Here is a 17,006-nt window from a genome sequence, read left to right on the forward strand (position 1 = left end):
AAAAAAAAAAAAAAAAAAAAAAAAAAAAAAAAAATTCGTATTGTCTACTTTTGAAATTAAGGGAAAAACATCTACCTTTTCTCTTCCAGACCATGCCAATTAAAAGAGGAAATTCCAGGAGTCAGGAGAAAGAGAACAAAAAGAGGATGTGGTAGAGGTGAGGGGAGACCAAGTGAAGACGATGGAGAAGAAACTATAGAAATAAGAGAAGAAGAGATCATGGCACATACAGGAAAGAGGCATGAGACAAGAAGGATGGAAAGGAGCAGAGAGAAAGGGGAAGAGTCTGAGTTCTGAGTTGATTGTGCTATTTGTGTGTAGTGTGTGTTCCTTTGGGCTGTTAACATTCTTTCAAGATAGAAGCTCCAAGGTGTTTCCTTACCTAATCTCTGAAGTGGCATACCATCATCACTTCTGCCGGGTTCTATTGGTCAAGCAAACCAACCTTTACAAAGTGGCGGGGAGCTATGCAAGGGTGTGAATACCAGGAAGACGGGATCCCTGGGAATGACTTGGAATGTAGGTGGCATGGTGGGCAGAACCCATAGCCTAGGGTGAGATGGCAGGAACCTGGAATTATAGTACCTTAATGTGATATGAACTGATCTGAGCAAATGTGTTTGAACACTCACCACATGCCAAGAGCTGTTCTAATCCTTTTGCATGTGGTATCTCATTTAACCCTCTTAACAACTTACAGAGGCAGACACTCTATCCAGAGGAAGAAATTGAGGTACAGAGGTTAGTAGCACAGTGACAGAGCTATTATAAGGAAGGACTTGTCAGGACCTGGAGAGAGACTGGGTATGAGAAAGGTAACTGGCTGTCACAGTGTCCTGTGGGAGTTTTCCAGATAAACCACCCTGTATAGTTAACCGATCCATCCATGCAGGGCTAGGATTCATTTTGACCTCCCCATAGTAGCTTTCCAGGGGCCAATCCCACTCCAGCATAAAGCACCCCATAGGCTATCATTTAAACTGCAGTAGGAACTAAGCCTTAGACCAGAAATTCCTCCCTGATGGGATCCCTGGAATGGTTCCTAAATAGCTGGGTCTTGTTTCCTGGTAATGCCGCCTACCCCGAGGCTTGATGTGACTCTGCATAGCTTCTGCAGTTTGTGAAGGCGGGGAATGACGTTTTATGTTTGAACCCAGCAGGTCAGGCTCCTGAAGAGGTCAGGTAGTCTGTGGAGAGGACTACTGGTGTTTACTGTTTATTACATTTCTCCCAACACATAAAATCTGGGGTTCACCAAAGCAGGCGGTTTTCTTCCACATACTCCTCTAGGATGGAAAATGCCCTCCAGTGGAAATGCCTTTCCACTCTGCTTCCGCTGAATTTTCCTCCAAGATTTCCTCTAACTGTGGACTGGCAGCTCCTCCCTGATGTCTCCAGGCCCCAATCCAACCTGTTCTTGTTGCAATCCACAAGACTCCTTTCAGCATCTTAATTTTTCCCCCAGTTTTCTTTCATTTTCTCCCCGTCTGTGTTGACTGCGGTCTCCTTCCCAGCCTTTTCCGTCCTTCATCTTGTCCTACAAAGCCACACCTGTACCGACAAGTGCCAAAGAGTTTGATCATTTACTTAATGTCAACAAAAGAAAGAAAGAAAGAAAGAAAAAAGCTCTAGAGCCGCCTTGGCCTGCGGCACCCAAGCCGAGTGAACAAGTGGGGCCTGCGCACCCTCCTACCCTCCACCTCGCATGGAACCCGGGGCTCTGAAACGTGGAAAGGCCCAGACCTGCTGATTTAATCTAAGTCCTGCAGTCTCCAAGAGATCATAGACTGCAGATCCCAGTCCCACGAACTAAGAGAGGAGAGGAGCAAGGCTACCCAGGACTACCGCAGCTCGGGGACAGCGCGCAGACCAGGCGGCCCGAGATGCGCAGGCCACGCAGCCTCGCCGACGATTGTCCCTGGAGAGCCTCCAGGCGCCCGGGTGGGGCCGCGATCGCGCCCCGCCAGTCACCCCGGCATGTAGGCGCGGCGGGGCGGCGCGGGCGGGCCGGCTGCAGGAGCTGTTTGGCGTCCGGGTCAGAGTATTTGCTCAGCCCGCCTGCGCCGCTTGGGACGCTTCTGCCTTTCCCTCCCTCTCTTCCCCGACGGCTTCTGGCGGCCAAGTGGAAGTGGCGGGTGATCGGGCCACCCTGCCCAGGGGCGCCCAGCACTGGTAGGTGCTGGGGTTGGGGAGAGGCTTTGGCGAGAGTGTGCATGGAGTGGGAGTAGGGGGAAGGGAATTTCCTCGGGGGTTGCAGGGGTGCATGGGAGGCGCAGGGGCCAGAGCGGGCGGGCGGAAGCCTGACCCCCGCCTCCACCCCTTCGCGGCGCCCGGGGCGGGCTCAGGTGCGGGGTTGGGCGGCGAGAGCGGCTGCGGCGGGTATCCGGTGTCCGGTGTCCGGTGACTGGAGCCGCTGGCTAGGTGAGCGGCGGTCCCCGGGGTCTGGGGGCTTGCAAGGGGTGGCGGGGGGATCTTCGAGGGAGAGGGTCTGCCGGAGCTGAGGACCTTCGGGGAAGTTCTGGGATCCGGCGGGGACACGCGGCGCGTGCTTCCAACCGCGGGGAGTGCAGGCCCCGGGAGGGTCCGGGCTGGCCTGGAGTTTCTAGACTCCTAGCAGGAGCACGTCCTCGACCTGCGCCTGGAGATCTTCCAAGAGGGAAGTCCCGGGAAAGGGTGGCAGCCGGCGCAGCACCCCGGCAGCGCGTTCCCCGCGCGCCGGCACCCAGGGGCGCCCCCAAGTGGGGTCAGGGCGCGCGCGGAGGCCCGTGCAGCGCCGCCTCCCTGGGGCTGCAGCGGCGGGGCTGGCCCAGACCCAGACCGGGTGCCCAGTGGTCTCAACCAAGCGGTGCCCCTGCCCGCTCCTGGACTCGGGGGTTACGCGGGCACCGGAAGGAGCTACAGTTTGTAGGTTTTCTGAGTTGTCTTTGCCTTCCCAGGGAGCTTAGAGAAACAGCAAGCGTGGCACCTCCCCCTTTCAAACAGATGCTCCTCATCGCCCAAAAGGCTTTTATTTGATTGCTGGTTTACTAGAAACAACGACTTGGGTACCATTATTTTAAAATAGTGAATAAGTAAGTGGAAAGCATACAGGGGCATAGATCTGGCATATGAGTGGAATTTTCTGTGTATACTAAGTCTGTGTGTACAGTAACCTCACATTTCTGAAGAATAGTATATATTTACAAAACTTGCCAAATTGCTGTCATGTCTGGTAATGTGTTTCATCCTCAAAAACAGCTCAGTTGCTGGTAGATGAATAAGATAAAGTTTGAATAAGAAAACAAAGCTGGACCACAGAGCTGGCTGTTTTAAAAGAATTAGAATTCAAGCTGTATTGTTAATGTTATAGTTACACTGTCCATACCACGATACTTTTATTTTTTATTTTATTAGGTGAGTGCAAAAGTAGTTGTGGTTTTACAGCAAAACCGCAGTTATTTATTTATTTATTTTGGCCATAAAAAAACACTAACTTTTGCACCGACCTAATGTTTTTCATTTTTGAGGCAGGGTCTCCTTCTGTCACCCAGGCTGTAGTGCAGTGGTGCGATCTTGGCCCACTGCAGCCTCAAACTCTCCAGCTCAAGTGATCCTCCCACCTCAGCCTCCCAGGTAGGTGGGACTATAGGTGTGGATCACCACACCTGGCTAATTTTTATATTTTGTGTAGATATGGAGTTTTGCCATGTTGCCCAAGCTGGTCTTGAACTCCTGAGCTCGAGCAATCTACCCACATCCACCTCCCAAAGTATTGGGATTATATTTTGAACCACTGTGCCTGGCCTACTATTTTTATGATTTAGGCTGTATCTTAGGCCTTTTAAATTTTTTATTTTGTTTAGGTATCAGAGTTATCCAAAAGACAGTTGTATTGTAGAACAGTGTGAAGGTGTGAGAATCAGGTCAAATCTATGGTATTATGGAAAACAACAGATTTTCTGATCCTTTAGCAATTGGCGTTCAGAATAAATTGCAGGTGTGGGCTTGCTGCTTATCATTTCTCTCTTTTAAGAAAGGTGCTGTGTTAGCTGAGCTATTCCTTTGTTGGATCTTGAATAACTGGAGGTTTGCTGCCCTTGATATAGTATGGGAAAGTCCTGTGCATTTGAATCTGTATCAGCAATGATTATTTGTCCTCGTCAGGGAGTGAAAGTGGGAAAACCCTGGTTAGTTAATTTCCTCATTTCTATTTCTTCTACCATGGCTCCACCAGGCTCCTTCACTTCACAGTAGATTATGTCACATACCCACACGTTAGGAGTCGCAGACTGAACCAGCCCTCATTTCACAGATGAGGAAACTGAGTCCCGAGGAGGCGAGGTGACAGCCACACTGCTCATTAGAGGCGGAGCTGGGAGTTGAGGCTGAAGTGCCTCTGGGTGTCTTGGGTGCACTATGCTGAGCTTGAGTTGGAGTCTGAGAAAGCCTTGGGGTGGGGGTTAGGGGATGGGAGTTGGGGGTGACGGGACAGGTGATTTACACCAGTACCATTCAGCAGCCGCAGGATGGTCACATCTTCAACGACCTGACCACAGATGGTTGTTGGCTGGGCCTCCCAAGTATTCTTGGAGGCACAAGGAAACCAGTGTCTTTCCTTCAAGATGAACTAGTTAATTTTAATGTTAGAAATCCACGTTTGCTATAAAAAGCAAAACAAAACAACATAAAAATGGAAACAGTATGAGCATTTCATCACAGAGGTGCCGTGAACCTCCTTGCACATGTGAGAGGCTGTGCTGTTTGCACTGTTCTTAGTGTTTGTTTGGAAGGGGAAATTGTGGAGATGAAGTGGATGACTAAGTGCAAGGGGAAGTGGAGGGGACTAGGTGTCTGGTGAATACGTGGGTAAACAATGTCCACACCTGGGCCAGTGTGGCAGTCGGTTCTTTTCTGTCCTTCCTGGCTGGGGTGTGTTCACTTGGCATCCCCTAAGCTTAGCTACAGTGGACCAGGATGAGGCTTCTGCCCTCTGTCAAGCACCATCAGTTCAGCATTTCTGTTGCTGCAGGAATTTGCTGGCTTCCATTCTGAAATTTCATACATGGCACCACATCCTGCTGTTCTGATTCTGGGCACACAAATAAACTCACAAAAAGGCCTCTGTGCTGTGGATTACAGTGAAGCTGACTTAGACCTGGACTGCCCGGCTCTGCCGCTTACCAGCTGCTGACCTGTGCTCTGTCTTCCTAATCTGTGAAATGAGCGTAGTGATGGGCTGGACTCGAAGGGTTTTTATGAAGATTAAGCGAGTTAACACAGGTAAAGTGCTTAATTAAGACGGTGCCTGGTACAAGAAGTGTTAGCTGTGTTATCAGGAATATGCAGGGCGGGGGAGATAGTAGGAATGTGACTTTGGCGCTTTAAGGGTTTTAGATTTTAGGCTCTACCCACGCCTTGAATAGAACTCACCGCATTCAAAATGGGGAACAGAGCAGAAGTCTCAACCCTAACTGAACTGTTCATTTTCTGCCACGTGTGATTTCTGCAAAAGCCAACCACAGAACATAAAGACATTTACTGGAATGTCAAGGAGTCATTCCATGTTGTTTCTTACCACTTTATCTTGGAGCTTGTGGATTTCATTGGCTCCACCCTTTCAGAAGCTGCTAGAAACAAAAAGTCAAGAAATCATTACAAGACATCAATTTTTTTGACTGTTCAAGCCTTTAAGGGTATCTCCATGCAAAATACAAAGTTAGCAAGGGGACCTGAGAGGGGGTGTGACGTTACTTTTAGTCCTTTAAAAGTTTTATCTTAATATTTGGTTCCATTTGAATTCAGGTAGTTGAATGCTGCCGAGATGATAGGTTGCAGTCAGTAGGGATAGGTGTCGTTTCATCAAGGGCCTGGCTTTGCAATGAACAGTCATCGAATCTGAGTGCTGCGTATGCACACCACTCTGTGGTAGCCTAGCTATTGAGCGTGCTCATCTCAAAAGACAGATGTACGTCAAGGAACAACTTTGCAAGGAAGAGGAGGAAGACAGGAAGCTGAAGGAGGCCCCCAGGTGGTGAGAGGAGCATTACAAATCTAGCTGTATCAATGACAAGGTGAACAAAGAGAAACCAACACTACGATGGCCATAATATAGCTAAGTGACTTGTCTAAAGTTTAAGAGTGTTTGAACATAGTATGGAGAAACAAGATATTTGAGAGCACATGGCAAGGTGGTAAGATTATTGAGGTGTTACTATAAACAACAAATTATTGGTCAATTTCTTATTTTTTCTTTTCTTTCTTTCTTTTTTTTTTTTTGAGATAGAGTCTCTCTCTGTCACCCAGGCTGGAATGCAGTGGTGTGATCTCGGCTCACTGCAATCTCTGCCTCCCGGGTTCAAGCGATCTCCTGTTTCACCCTCCCGAGTAGCTGGGATTACAGGTGCCCACCACCACGCCTGGCTAATTTCTGTATTTTTTGTTTTTTTAGTGGAGGTAGGGTTTTACTATGTTGGTCAGACTGGTCTCGAACTCCTGACCTCGTGATCCACCCACCTCGGCCTCCTAAAGTGCTGGGATTACAGGCGTGAGCCACCATGCCTAGTCTATTGGTCAGTTTCTTAGGACACATGTGATTCTGAAAAGTTGTAGTAAGTTTTTTTCCTGACATCTTATTACATCGAATCCAAAGTCTTGTTTTCCAGAATAGAAATACTTACATAGTTTCCTTCTGATTACAAAAGTATGATGGTTTATGAGACTTGGAAATTGTTTAAAAATAGAGAGAAAAAGTATGAGAGTGTGGTGATATTTTTAAGCCAACCAAATAGAAATGTAGAAAGTAGAACGAAACCTCAGTGGGATTTCCAACCCCAGGAGAACCTCTAGGAGGCCACTGTGCACACTCGATTTATGGTTTCTCTTTCAAGGAGCTATGCAGTCAACTCATATAAATCAAGGATCCTTTGTTATGAACCTAATGACCTCTTCATCCCACTAGTTTATCTGGTCTGTCCATTTAGATTTTATTAAACTGGGTTATCTGGAAAAAGCACACCTAAAACTCGGTGACTTTCCAGAATGTAGACAGATGTTCTCTCTTGCACCTGCCCTAATTTTCATGGCTCTAGTAGGTTGCCTGGAAATTACATTATCCTTTTGTGAAGAGTAAAGTACATCATTATGTTTATTTAATGCTACTTTTTAGGGAAATGGCAGAAATTGCATGGTGGTCTAGTTTTATTTCTTCCTTTTTCTTCCTTGAACATGGCTCTATTTTGGTTTGGTTTGGGGTGAGTTACTCTGTGACATCTCAAAAATGGTATTTTCTTTTGAAATAGGTACTTTGCAGAGAGCCTTTTAATTTCTTCCTGTGACCTTTTTTTTCCTTTCTTTTTTCAGCCACACAGTTGGTGGTTTGTTAGGCTCTGGGGTAATAATGTGTTTGCTTAGTTGGGAGCAGGACAACCCTCTGTGAACTTTTTTTTGTTTCCCTGAGATTGACCTGTATAAAGTTAGGGTTTGTTTTCTTTTTTTTTGACAAAGTATCTTTAGAAATTATAGGATAGAAGTTACACAAACTCTTAAGAAAGTATGCCTCAGGTTTTCTTCTTCTGTTTTCTCTCCGAAATGAAAAGTGATACTGTATTTCCTCCTGGCTTTTTTTTTTAACCCGTCCTAGCCAGCGTCCACACATTTTAACACGCCGCCTGAATGCGGGCTCTTTCTCTCTGCAGGTTCAGTGAACAGCATTTTGGACAGGACATTTGGTGCCAGGTCTCAGGAGCCAGTTTGCAGAATTATTGCGCCAGTCAGCCAGGATTGTGAGCTGTTCGGGAAGTTTTGTGGACACGCCCAAGTGCCAGCACAGGTGGAGGGACACCTGAAGGCCAGTTTCAGGAACTTTTGCCACAGGTATAAAAGACTCCAGAACTGCAAAGATGCTGAAACAGATACTGTCGGAGATGTACATAGATCCTGATCTACTGGCAGAGCTCAGCGAAGAACAGAAACAGATCCTGTTCTTCAAGATGAGAGAGGAACAGATCCGACGATGGAAAGAAAGAGAAGCAGCTATGGAAAGAAAGGAGTCCCTGCCAGTGAAACCCAGACCAAAGAAAGGTAAACTTAGCCACGTTTCTTCCGTGAATGTGTTGGTAGAATAACTCCTGGCTTGTTTTGACAATTTCAAACTAGTCACAAGCAAAGCAGGTGCAAGTTCCAGTTTGGTAGATGAATCCTAAATGTTTCTGAGAATCCAGTAGTGCAGTATATCTGCTTGAAGTCTACACACACACACAACATTACCATGGAGTTGCATAACTGTGAGGAAATCTCTTACTTGAAATGAGACTAACCTGAAGCTGTAGTAAAAAGTCACCTATGGGGTTTGATTTGAGGAGTATTAAGAAAGGTTTCTATCTCCTTTATTGTTACTGGTTCCTCATATTCTACTACCACAACACAAAGTTCTTATATCAATATATTTATAGCAATTGTGTTTACATTTCTTAGACCTCAGAGATTTTCTTTGAGGTATCTTTTAGGGAACACCCTCTCTTAAAATATAAGGAACTGCTGTAAGGAAAAAAATCATAATACTATCGTTTTGTGTGTGAATGAGTTTTCAGATGTAAACTTTTCCTCATTACCAAAGGACTCTCTGGTAGTTTGAGAGGGTTCTTTTGAGACCATGAGGGAGGAAATCTTTGTACATTAAGACTTAAAACAGATAAGGTGCAGTGGCTCATCCCTGCCATTGCAGTACTTAGGGTGGCCGAGGTGGCAGGATCACTTGAGCCCGGGAGCTCTGACCAACCTGGGCAATATAGTGAGACCTTGTCTCTAGGAAAAATAAAAAATTAGCTGGGCATGGTGGTACATGCCTATAGTCCCAACTACTTGGGGGGCTGAGGTTGGATAATTGCTTGAGCTCAGGAGGTTGAGGCCATACTGAACTGAAGTCACACCTCTGGGCTCCACCCTACAGAGTGAGACTGTGTCTCAAAAAAAAAAAAAATACTTAAAGCATATACACATATAGACACAGAAAAACACACATTGTCCACCCCCACTCACTCCATTCTCACTAACCTCCACATCCCACCCTCTGTTCACATGCCAAATCTGTCATGGGTGAATACCGAAGTTGTGAAAACACAGCCTACTTTTCAAGGTCACTTGCAGAGGCATCCAAGACCAATCTCTTTTCATGTTTCATTAAACTAGGAAAATAAAACTTTTTAAATTCACATATGGTTTCAAAGATTGAGAAAATGAATCTCATTTGCATGCCTGGTATATGCCCAGGTTCAAAAGGAAGTCAGTGTAATGTCCTTTACTTTTACTGTCTTTTATTAAAACTTTTTTCCAATGATGCCTTTATCATGACAAGAAAATAAACATAAAGGTATCATTTCCTCTTGTTATGATCAATACAACTATTTATGAAACACCTCCTGTTTCAGACACTATGTGAAGGACGTTTATGTACATAGTACCTAACCGTCACAAAACTTCTGCAAAGTCAACATTGACAGTCCTGTTTGATAGATGATGAAACTTCGAGAAGTTTGTTTTTGTTTGTTTGTTTGTTTGTTTGAGATGGAGTCTCTGTCGCTCTCGCTAGAGTGCAGTGGTACAGTCTTGGCTCAATGCAACCTCCGTCTCCTGGGTTCAAGCAGTTCTCCTGCCTCAGCCTCCTGAGTAGCTGGGATTACAGGCATGTGCTACCACACCCAGCTAATTTTTGTATTTTTGGTAGAGATGGGGTTTCACCATATTGGCCAGACAGGTCTTTAACTCCAGACCTCAAACGATTCACCCACCTGGGCCTCCCAAAGTGCTGGGATTACAGGCCTGAGCCACTGTGCCTGGCCGTGAAACTTAGGTAAGTTGAGTAATATATGCAAGGTTACACCACCAATAGATGCCCAGTTCTGTTGGAGTTTATATTACTCTGCACTATCCAAAATATAACTTTTTCTCCAACAAATAACATGGCCAAACTGAAACATAACTCTTTTTGTCTTTCTGAACTGGTTTATGCACTTTCTTGGATTCTCTAGTCAGAGTATTTCAGATATAATTGGGTCTCTTCTGGGCACCATGATCATTATGAACATAACATATATTAGTGTGATGGGGTGACCTTGGGGACTGGCAGCCAAAGGGTTCTTGCCACTAGAGTCAATGACTCAGACTCTGTTAGACTTTGGGTTTCTCGTGTTTGCTGAATTGGTCTCCTTGTGATGACTTAAAATAATCATTTCAGTTTCTTTGTTTAAATTTCTCAATTGTAGAGTTTTGAATCTACCTCTCAGAAACCCTATATTAATTTTGTTAGTCAAATGATCATGAGAAAAGTATGTTAATATATGCGGTGAAAGTTCTATCGATATCTCATGTCAAAAGTATATTACCCCTTAAATTGAAAACTTGGAAAATATATTTTGCATTAAATTAGTTCCTCTTCTGACTACAGAAAATGAGGAAGTTTCTCCCATTTCCCCTAAAATCACATCACTTCTCTTTCATCTTGTGCTGTCTTTGAACGTAAAGCCGTAGACCGTCCAAAGCAATGCTGTCATGGCTGGTGCTGCCAGAGGTGCTTATCTGTGCTGCAGACCTGCTAAGCCTGTGACCCTTGTGGGTTGAGAGGTCACTTGTGCATCTGTTCCCTGAAGGCTTGTGTTCCCTGCCTCCCCTTCTTCTGCCTTTCTGGCTAGTACTGGGCTAAGTGCTGCTTTTTCTTAGCAGTTCTTAGCCACACGGTGATTTTGAAGGTTGTTCATTTCATTAAAAGCATCATATGCCACCCCTGTCATTCCTTGACACCCTCTAGCTTATCACTTAGAAGTTCTTTCATTGCCATCTGGTCATTTTTCACTATAAATACACAGACCCCTGTGCTTAGTGTTTAGGGATCCTCACTAAAATGGTCGTGTATTGTGCATCACAGGAACTTGTCTATATTCTTTTTTTTTTTTTTTTTAAAAGACGGAGTCTCGCTCTGTCACCCAGGCTGCAGTGCAGTGCTGCGAGATTTCACCTCACTGCAACCTCCGCCTCCTGGATTCTAAGCGATTCTCCTGCCTCAGCCTCCTGAGTGACTTGCTGGGATTATAAGCACCTGCTACCACGCCCAGCTAATTTTTGTATTTTTAGTAGAGACAGGGTTTCACCATGTTGGCCAACCTGATCTCGAACTCCTGACCTCAAGTGATCCGCCCACCTTTGCCTCCCAAAATGCTGGGATTACAGGCATGAGCCACTGCGCCCAGCTTGTCTACTTTTTAGTAATCTGAAGACTGAAGTAGAAGGGGCTGAAAAACTCTCAGCAAGTGAATTTAACTTAGTTCTATATGAGAAGAGCACTTCTGATTTCTGTAGTGGGAGAATGTGATACTTAGGGAGAGAACTATGGACCTCCTCTGCTTGCTGGGGTAGCTAGAGGTCTACAGCCGCACCATCCAGTGCAGTAACTACCAGCCACATGTGGCTCTTGAGCACAGGAAATGAGGCTAGTCTGGATCAAGGTGTGCTATACGTGTAAACTACCAGATTTCAAAGATTTGGTAGAAGGAAAAGAAAATGCCACATTAATAATTGTATATTCCTTATATATGGAATAGATAATATTTTGTATATCTTGGGTAAAGTAAAATATTTAAATTAATTTCATCTATTCCTTTTGATTTTTTTTTTTTTTTTTTGAGACAAGAGTCTCTTGCTGTCGCCCAGGTTGGAGTACAGAGGCACAATCTCAGCTCACTGCAACCTCTGCCTCCTGAATTCTAGCGATTCTCTTTTCTCAGCCTCCTGAGTACCTGGAATTACAGGTGTGCACCACCATGCCCAGCTAATTTTTGTATTATGAGTAGAGATGGGGTTTCACCATGTTGGCTAGGCTGGTCTCAAACTCCTGACCTCAGGTGATCCACCTGCCTCGGCCTCCCGAAGTGCTGGGATTTCACGTGTGAGCCACTGCATCCGGCCTCCTTTTGATTTTTCTAATGTGGCTACTAGAAAAGTGACAGTTATGGATATGGTACACGTTTCTACAGTGCTATAGTGGTAGCATCAGCCAGCATTCAATACGCTTAACTGAGTATCAGACCCTGAGCATTGAGCTTAAGGATATTATCTCATTAAATAATCACAGCCAAGCCTGCAGTGTGTGTTGCTATTCACATTTCACAGATGAGGAAAGTCAAGCTCAGGGACATTCATTAACTTGGCCAGGGCAAACAGTAAGTGACAGAACTGGAATAGATTCTCCCAAAGCCTGCACTGTTAACAAATCAGCTACACGTAGAGCTTAACTGGAGCTTACTGACAGTGACTTTTGTCTGAAGGTGACTTCACTGGAGCTTAATGACGGTGACTTTGATCTGAAGGTGCCTTGCACACATCTAAAACATGCTCGTATCGGGAATCTGCCAGAGAGCCTTCTTTTTGGGTGATTTTATTGCGTAGCACAAAGAGAAGATGCCTTCGCTTAGCAGCGTGTTTCCCAGCACTTGTTTCGTGGGGTCTGTGTCAAGTTGATGGAAACCTAATGCAATGGGCTGGGATCTGGTTGCCATGCATGGTGCTGAAGCGGCTCCTCTGTGTGCCCTTGAAACAGACTTGGATTCGTACAACTTTGTTTGCTGCATTCTCATTGTTCCCAAGGGGCAGATCCTTTATGCAAAGCCTTCCTTCCATTTTTGTGAAATAATGTTAAAGCCATTGGTTCGTGCCATTGACAGTGTCTGCCTCCTTGCCTTTCCCTCTTGAACTCACTGCTTGCAGTAGGGCTGGCAGTGCAGGGGCATCAGCTGCCGGATTCTGTCCTTATCTTGATCAGTTCCTCAGCCGCCTCTGATCTAGATGATGTCTCTTGGTGTCTTTCTCTTGGAGTTGCTGCTCAGTCATGAGCCTCTTGCTCTCTCCCTGTGTTTTTCCTTTTTCTTCTCTGCCTGCTCCTTGAATATCTGTATTCCCCAGGGGGTGCCTCACACTGCACTGGTGGTTTGTGATTTTGAGATGAGGCTGGGGGCTCATAGACTCCTTTGAAAATTTACTGAAAGCTTAGAGCTAGGAAAATGCAGAGACACCATTCTGTGTATAATCTCACGATGTTCACAGATTCCCTGAAGCTCATTGATAGACTCTCAGGAGTTCACAGATCCTAGGTAAGATGAAAGTTCTTATTATCTCCCTAGGGCAACTCTTCTAACCTTTAAAGGTGAAACATCACCTTTATGCCAGTGACTCTCAAACCCAGATTGCCAAGCTGGACCTCTCACCAAGAGTGTCGGTTGCCTGGTGAGCAACTCCGTTCAGAAGACCTGTAAGCCGCACAGGCTTGATGCAAAACCCAGTTCAGCAGCATCACTCCAGCTCTCTCCAGCATCTGCTGATCCTGCCTTTTACTCTGTGTGATGATGAGTGGTACTGCTCTGTTCCCAATCACCAAAACCAGAACTCCAGGAGCCACGCTGGCTCCTCCCTGACCCTCACCCACCCGCCGAGTCACTGATGCCTTGAATTTTGCTTTATCTGTCCCATTCCACAGAGATTTCCCACTACCGAGATACTGGTCTGTTAGGATGTGCCAAGCGTAAGTTTTGTATTCATATGATTTCATTTAATCCTCACAAGAATCTGGTCGGGTAAATTTTGCCCCCTTTATTGTTACAAATAAGGAAACATACTTAGAGACATAATTTGCATGAGTCGGTGGTGGAGTTAGGATTTGAACTCAGGTCCACTTCAACTCCAAGTCTGTCCGAACTACTGGCCCTGCACCTCACTTCTCTGCTCTCCCAACTCTGGGCTTTATAATTTAACTTGGATTGACTTCCTAGCTACGTGGTGAACATCTTTTTTGGGTAACACTGTCAGAACCCTTTCACCTTCCCTGAGCCGCAGGTTTCACTGATCTCCTCTCTGTTTTCTAGTTCTTCCATCTGCTTTTCCAGTGGAGGTTCTCTGATTTCTATACCCCCTGCTTCCTTGGGCTGTAGTGCCGTGCAAGTTCCCCAACTTTCTTTCTGTCCTCGTCTCTGAGTGTAAACATTTATTAAAATGTTTAAAAATTGAGTTTGATATTAATAGCTTCAGGATGGTTACCTATGCTAACAAATGTAGGAAATAATGGGGAAAGCAACAGTTTGAATTGTTTCAGGACGTTCTGATAGGAATCGGCCTCAGCCTTCATTAAAATGAATACAGGGCTAGACCTAGCGTTTTCATCACCCTGCTGCTCTGTGGCGCCAGGAAAGTACATGATGACGACTTCCCATCCCCGCTTGCCCAGTGGGGTCCTGTGTGTGGTTACCACCCTAGCGTCCCTTTTCAGTTGCTCCATTTTCACCCTCCAAAGCATTTCATTTTGGGCTGTATGAGGTAAGCTGGCCTAAACAGGTCTTGCCATCACTCATGCAAAACGGTTTTGAATTCTGGTCTCAGTGTTTACTGGCTCTGAGATCTTCGGTAAGTTATTTAACTTCCTTGATCCTCAACTTCCTCATTGTAAAATAGGTGAGTAATCACCTCAGCTGATATTAGTGACAGATAGGGCCTGGGCATTAACCAGTTGGAAGGGATGTGGCTCCTGGCAGTCAGGCATTTGTCTTCCGGTTTCTGGGTCAGCTGAGGGGAACTGGGGTGTTCCAAAGGAGAGGCCAGAGGGAAGGAAGATCCACTTGGGACAATGTGGCCGTGGTTTCTGGGAGTCTGCCAGCATGGTAGCAACCTTGGTATGGGTGAGCACCTTGTTTCCATCAGCGCTGATGAGACGCCGCTGTAGTTATAATGGAACATTGCTCCCACTGTCCTGATGAGACGCCGCTGTAGTTAATATGGAACATTGCTCCCACTGTCCCCTCTACCTCATAGGAGGTCCTGGTGTTGATTCTCTTTTGCAGCTGTTGGCTCAGTCCTTGGTCTTCTCTTTGTGGGGATAAAGTACATGATTCTCCTTTGCTTTCTCTCTGTTTTCTCTCCCCCCGTCATGTGTGTGTGTGTGTGTGTGTGTGTGTAGTGTATGTGACAATGTGTGTGCGTGCCTCTCCCCCTCTCGCACATACATCTTTTACTATGATTGCCCTTCAGGTTGTATCCAGTGGGGGTGGAGACCAAGGGCTGACCCCGCAAAGGTGAGTCTTAGCCCTTGATCTCCACCTTAGCTGAGTCTGAGGCTGGCATTCACCGCCCCTGAGGAGCTAATCCACACTGATGCTCACGTCTCCCCCTCAGGCGCCCCTGTCGTACCCATCACCTGGGAATTAATCCAACACAACAGTGTTGTGAGTGGCATCACACTGCAACCTAGGACTGGACCAAGCCCGGCCATCTCCTTGTTGGGGACATGTGTCACCCCACTTTTATCTGATGTTTTTCAACACTGCCTAGTTATAGGAGGCCCCAGGGGGAAATGTCTCTCAGATCTTAGAGATTTCTCTGCAGAATGAAGTTGGATATATCTCTACTTGGCAGTCCCTTTGTGGTGTGGTTCCGAGCAGGACTGACCCGCCTTTCTAGAAAAGTTGGTTTTAGAAAAACTCTTCAAGAAACCCCCAAGATAGCAAACATGAAGAGTCCTGCAGTGTATAAACATGATTCAAGGACTGGGAAGAAAAACCCTCTAATTAAACGGAAGTGCTATAAAAAGCTCCCTCCTTCACTCACCTCTGATTAAAGAGTGCATGTAATTTTAAGGTGAAGCAGACAGAAAATCCAGAATGCCTGGGCGGTATTCAAGTAGGAAAAGATACGTGCGTGTCCCATGAGGCTCCCTGAAATGTCCCTTAAGGAAGCACACTTAAGGAGGTACACTGCGTGCAGAAATGTGCTTCTGTGTATCCATTTTCAACTTCTCTTACCAGACTGGAGCTTCCCTCACCTCCTTGTCAACACTTCTTCACCTGCACCTCCTTCTGTCCATCATTCCCTGGGCATCATCCTTGACATCCTTTCTCTCACCTCTTCCCACACCCCAAGTATACTCCCTGCCTGTGTTTCCCCCATTTAAGGAAATCGTTCAGTCATCTGTGCTCTTCAAGTGCTCTTTCTGTCCCTCAGGTCTATGGAGCAGTGCCAGGAATGTAGCAGACACTCTGTAAATACTTGCTGAGCCAATAACGGAATCCTCCTTTTCCTCTTCACAATGAACTCCAGAGCACACGCTGACGGCCGGCACCAGTTCTCACCATCCCTTCCATCCCGCCTTTGTAGCCTGTCCCCACCGGTGTCACTAGAATGAGTCTCTCTGAAGTCCGAGGCTGCCTGTGACTTTTCTCAGTGTGCATCATCCTCCCCTTCATCTCAGCAGAGCTTGACACTGCCCTGTCCCTTTCCTGTCTCAGTGACATGGCAGGACGTTCTCCCTGGTTTCCTCCACTGTTTGGTTATTTGGGGCATCAGAAGCCTCCATGTTTTCATTTGTTTATTGTCAGTCAGGACTGTCTTTTCCTTCCTCTTTCTTCCGCCCTCTGAATAAAGCACCTGCTTTTCCAAGGTTCTCTTCTTGGCTTCATTCTCTCTGTGAGCTCATCTCTATCATCGGCTTCAATGACGCCATCTATAGAGTCATTCCCATGTCTACATGGCTAATCTCGGCCTCACTTCTGGACTCCAGTTCTGGATTCCAGATGTCGATTGAATGTCCTCATATGGATTTCTAGTAAAAGTAAAAATGACATAGTCTGTGCTTCCAAAACAGCTCATTTTTTTTTTTAAACTCCTTAAGCAAATTAATTTTCTTGTCACTACTTCTGCCTGTCCCCTGCTGTGTTCCCAGTTAGTGAGTTTCAGGACTCTGGCATCATCTTTGAGACCTTCCTTAAATCCAGTGGCCTGAACCTTCCTATATTCTTGAACACTGTCCTTTCCTATGCCTGCCTTGTTTAGGACCTGACTGCCTCACTCCTGGTCTTTTCACCCCAGTCTCTCCCCATTCTCTCTCCAAATGCTGACTGAACACCCACCACATGCCACCCTGGTCCGTCCTATATATACTGACATGCGGAGCAGAGCTTCCTCAATCACTTTCTGATCCTGGCACCATCTGCTCAGAAATA

The 17,006-nt window shown here is 46.0% G+C and overlaps 1 protein-coding gene across 3 annotated transcripts in view; it reads left to right on the forward strand.

Moving 5' to 3' along the window:
- Nucleotides 1-1,684: 1,684 nt before the first annotated feature.
- SH2D4A (SH2 domain containing 4A) overlaps nt 1,685-17,006 on the forward strand; it is an 85,719-nt gene continuing 70,397 nt past the window's right edge. Inside the window, exons 1-2 of one of the 3 annotated variants that reach the window (XM_017867285.1) lie at nt 1,685-2,172; nt 7,674-8,058. In XM_017867285.1, coding sequence (XP_017722774.1) covers nt 7,878-8,058 — 181 coding nt within the window. In that variant the 5' untranslated portion in view covers nt 1,685-2,172; nt 7,674-7,877. Of the gene's footprint in view, nt 2,173-2,324; nt 2,422-7,673; nt 8,059-17,006 lie in introns of those variants that run through there. The other 2 variants (XM_017867283.1, XM_017867284.1) reach the window with 2 other exon arrangements.

This window comes from Rhinopithecus bieti, unplaced genomic scaffold (genome assembly GCF_001698545.2).
Source record: "Rhinopithecus bieti isolate Rb0 unplaced genomic scaffold, ASM169854v2 scaffold_2888, whole genome shotgun sequence".
In the NCBI taxonomy this organism is placed as follows: domain Eukaryota; kingdom Metazoa; phylum Chordata; class Mammalia; order Primates; family Cercopithecidae; genus Rhinopithecus; species Rhinopithecus bieti.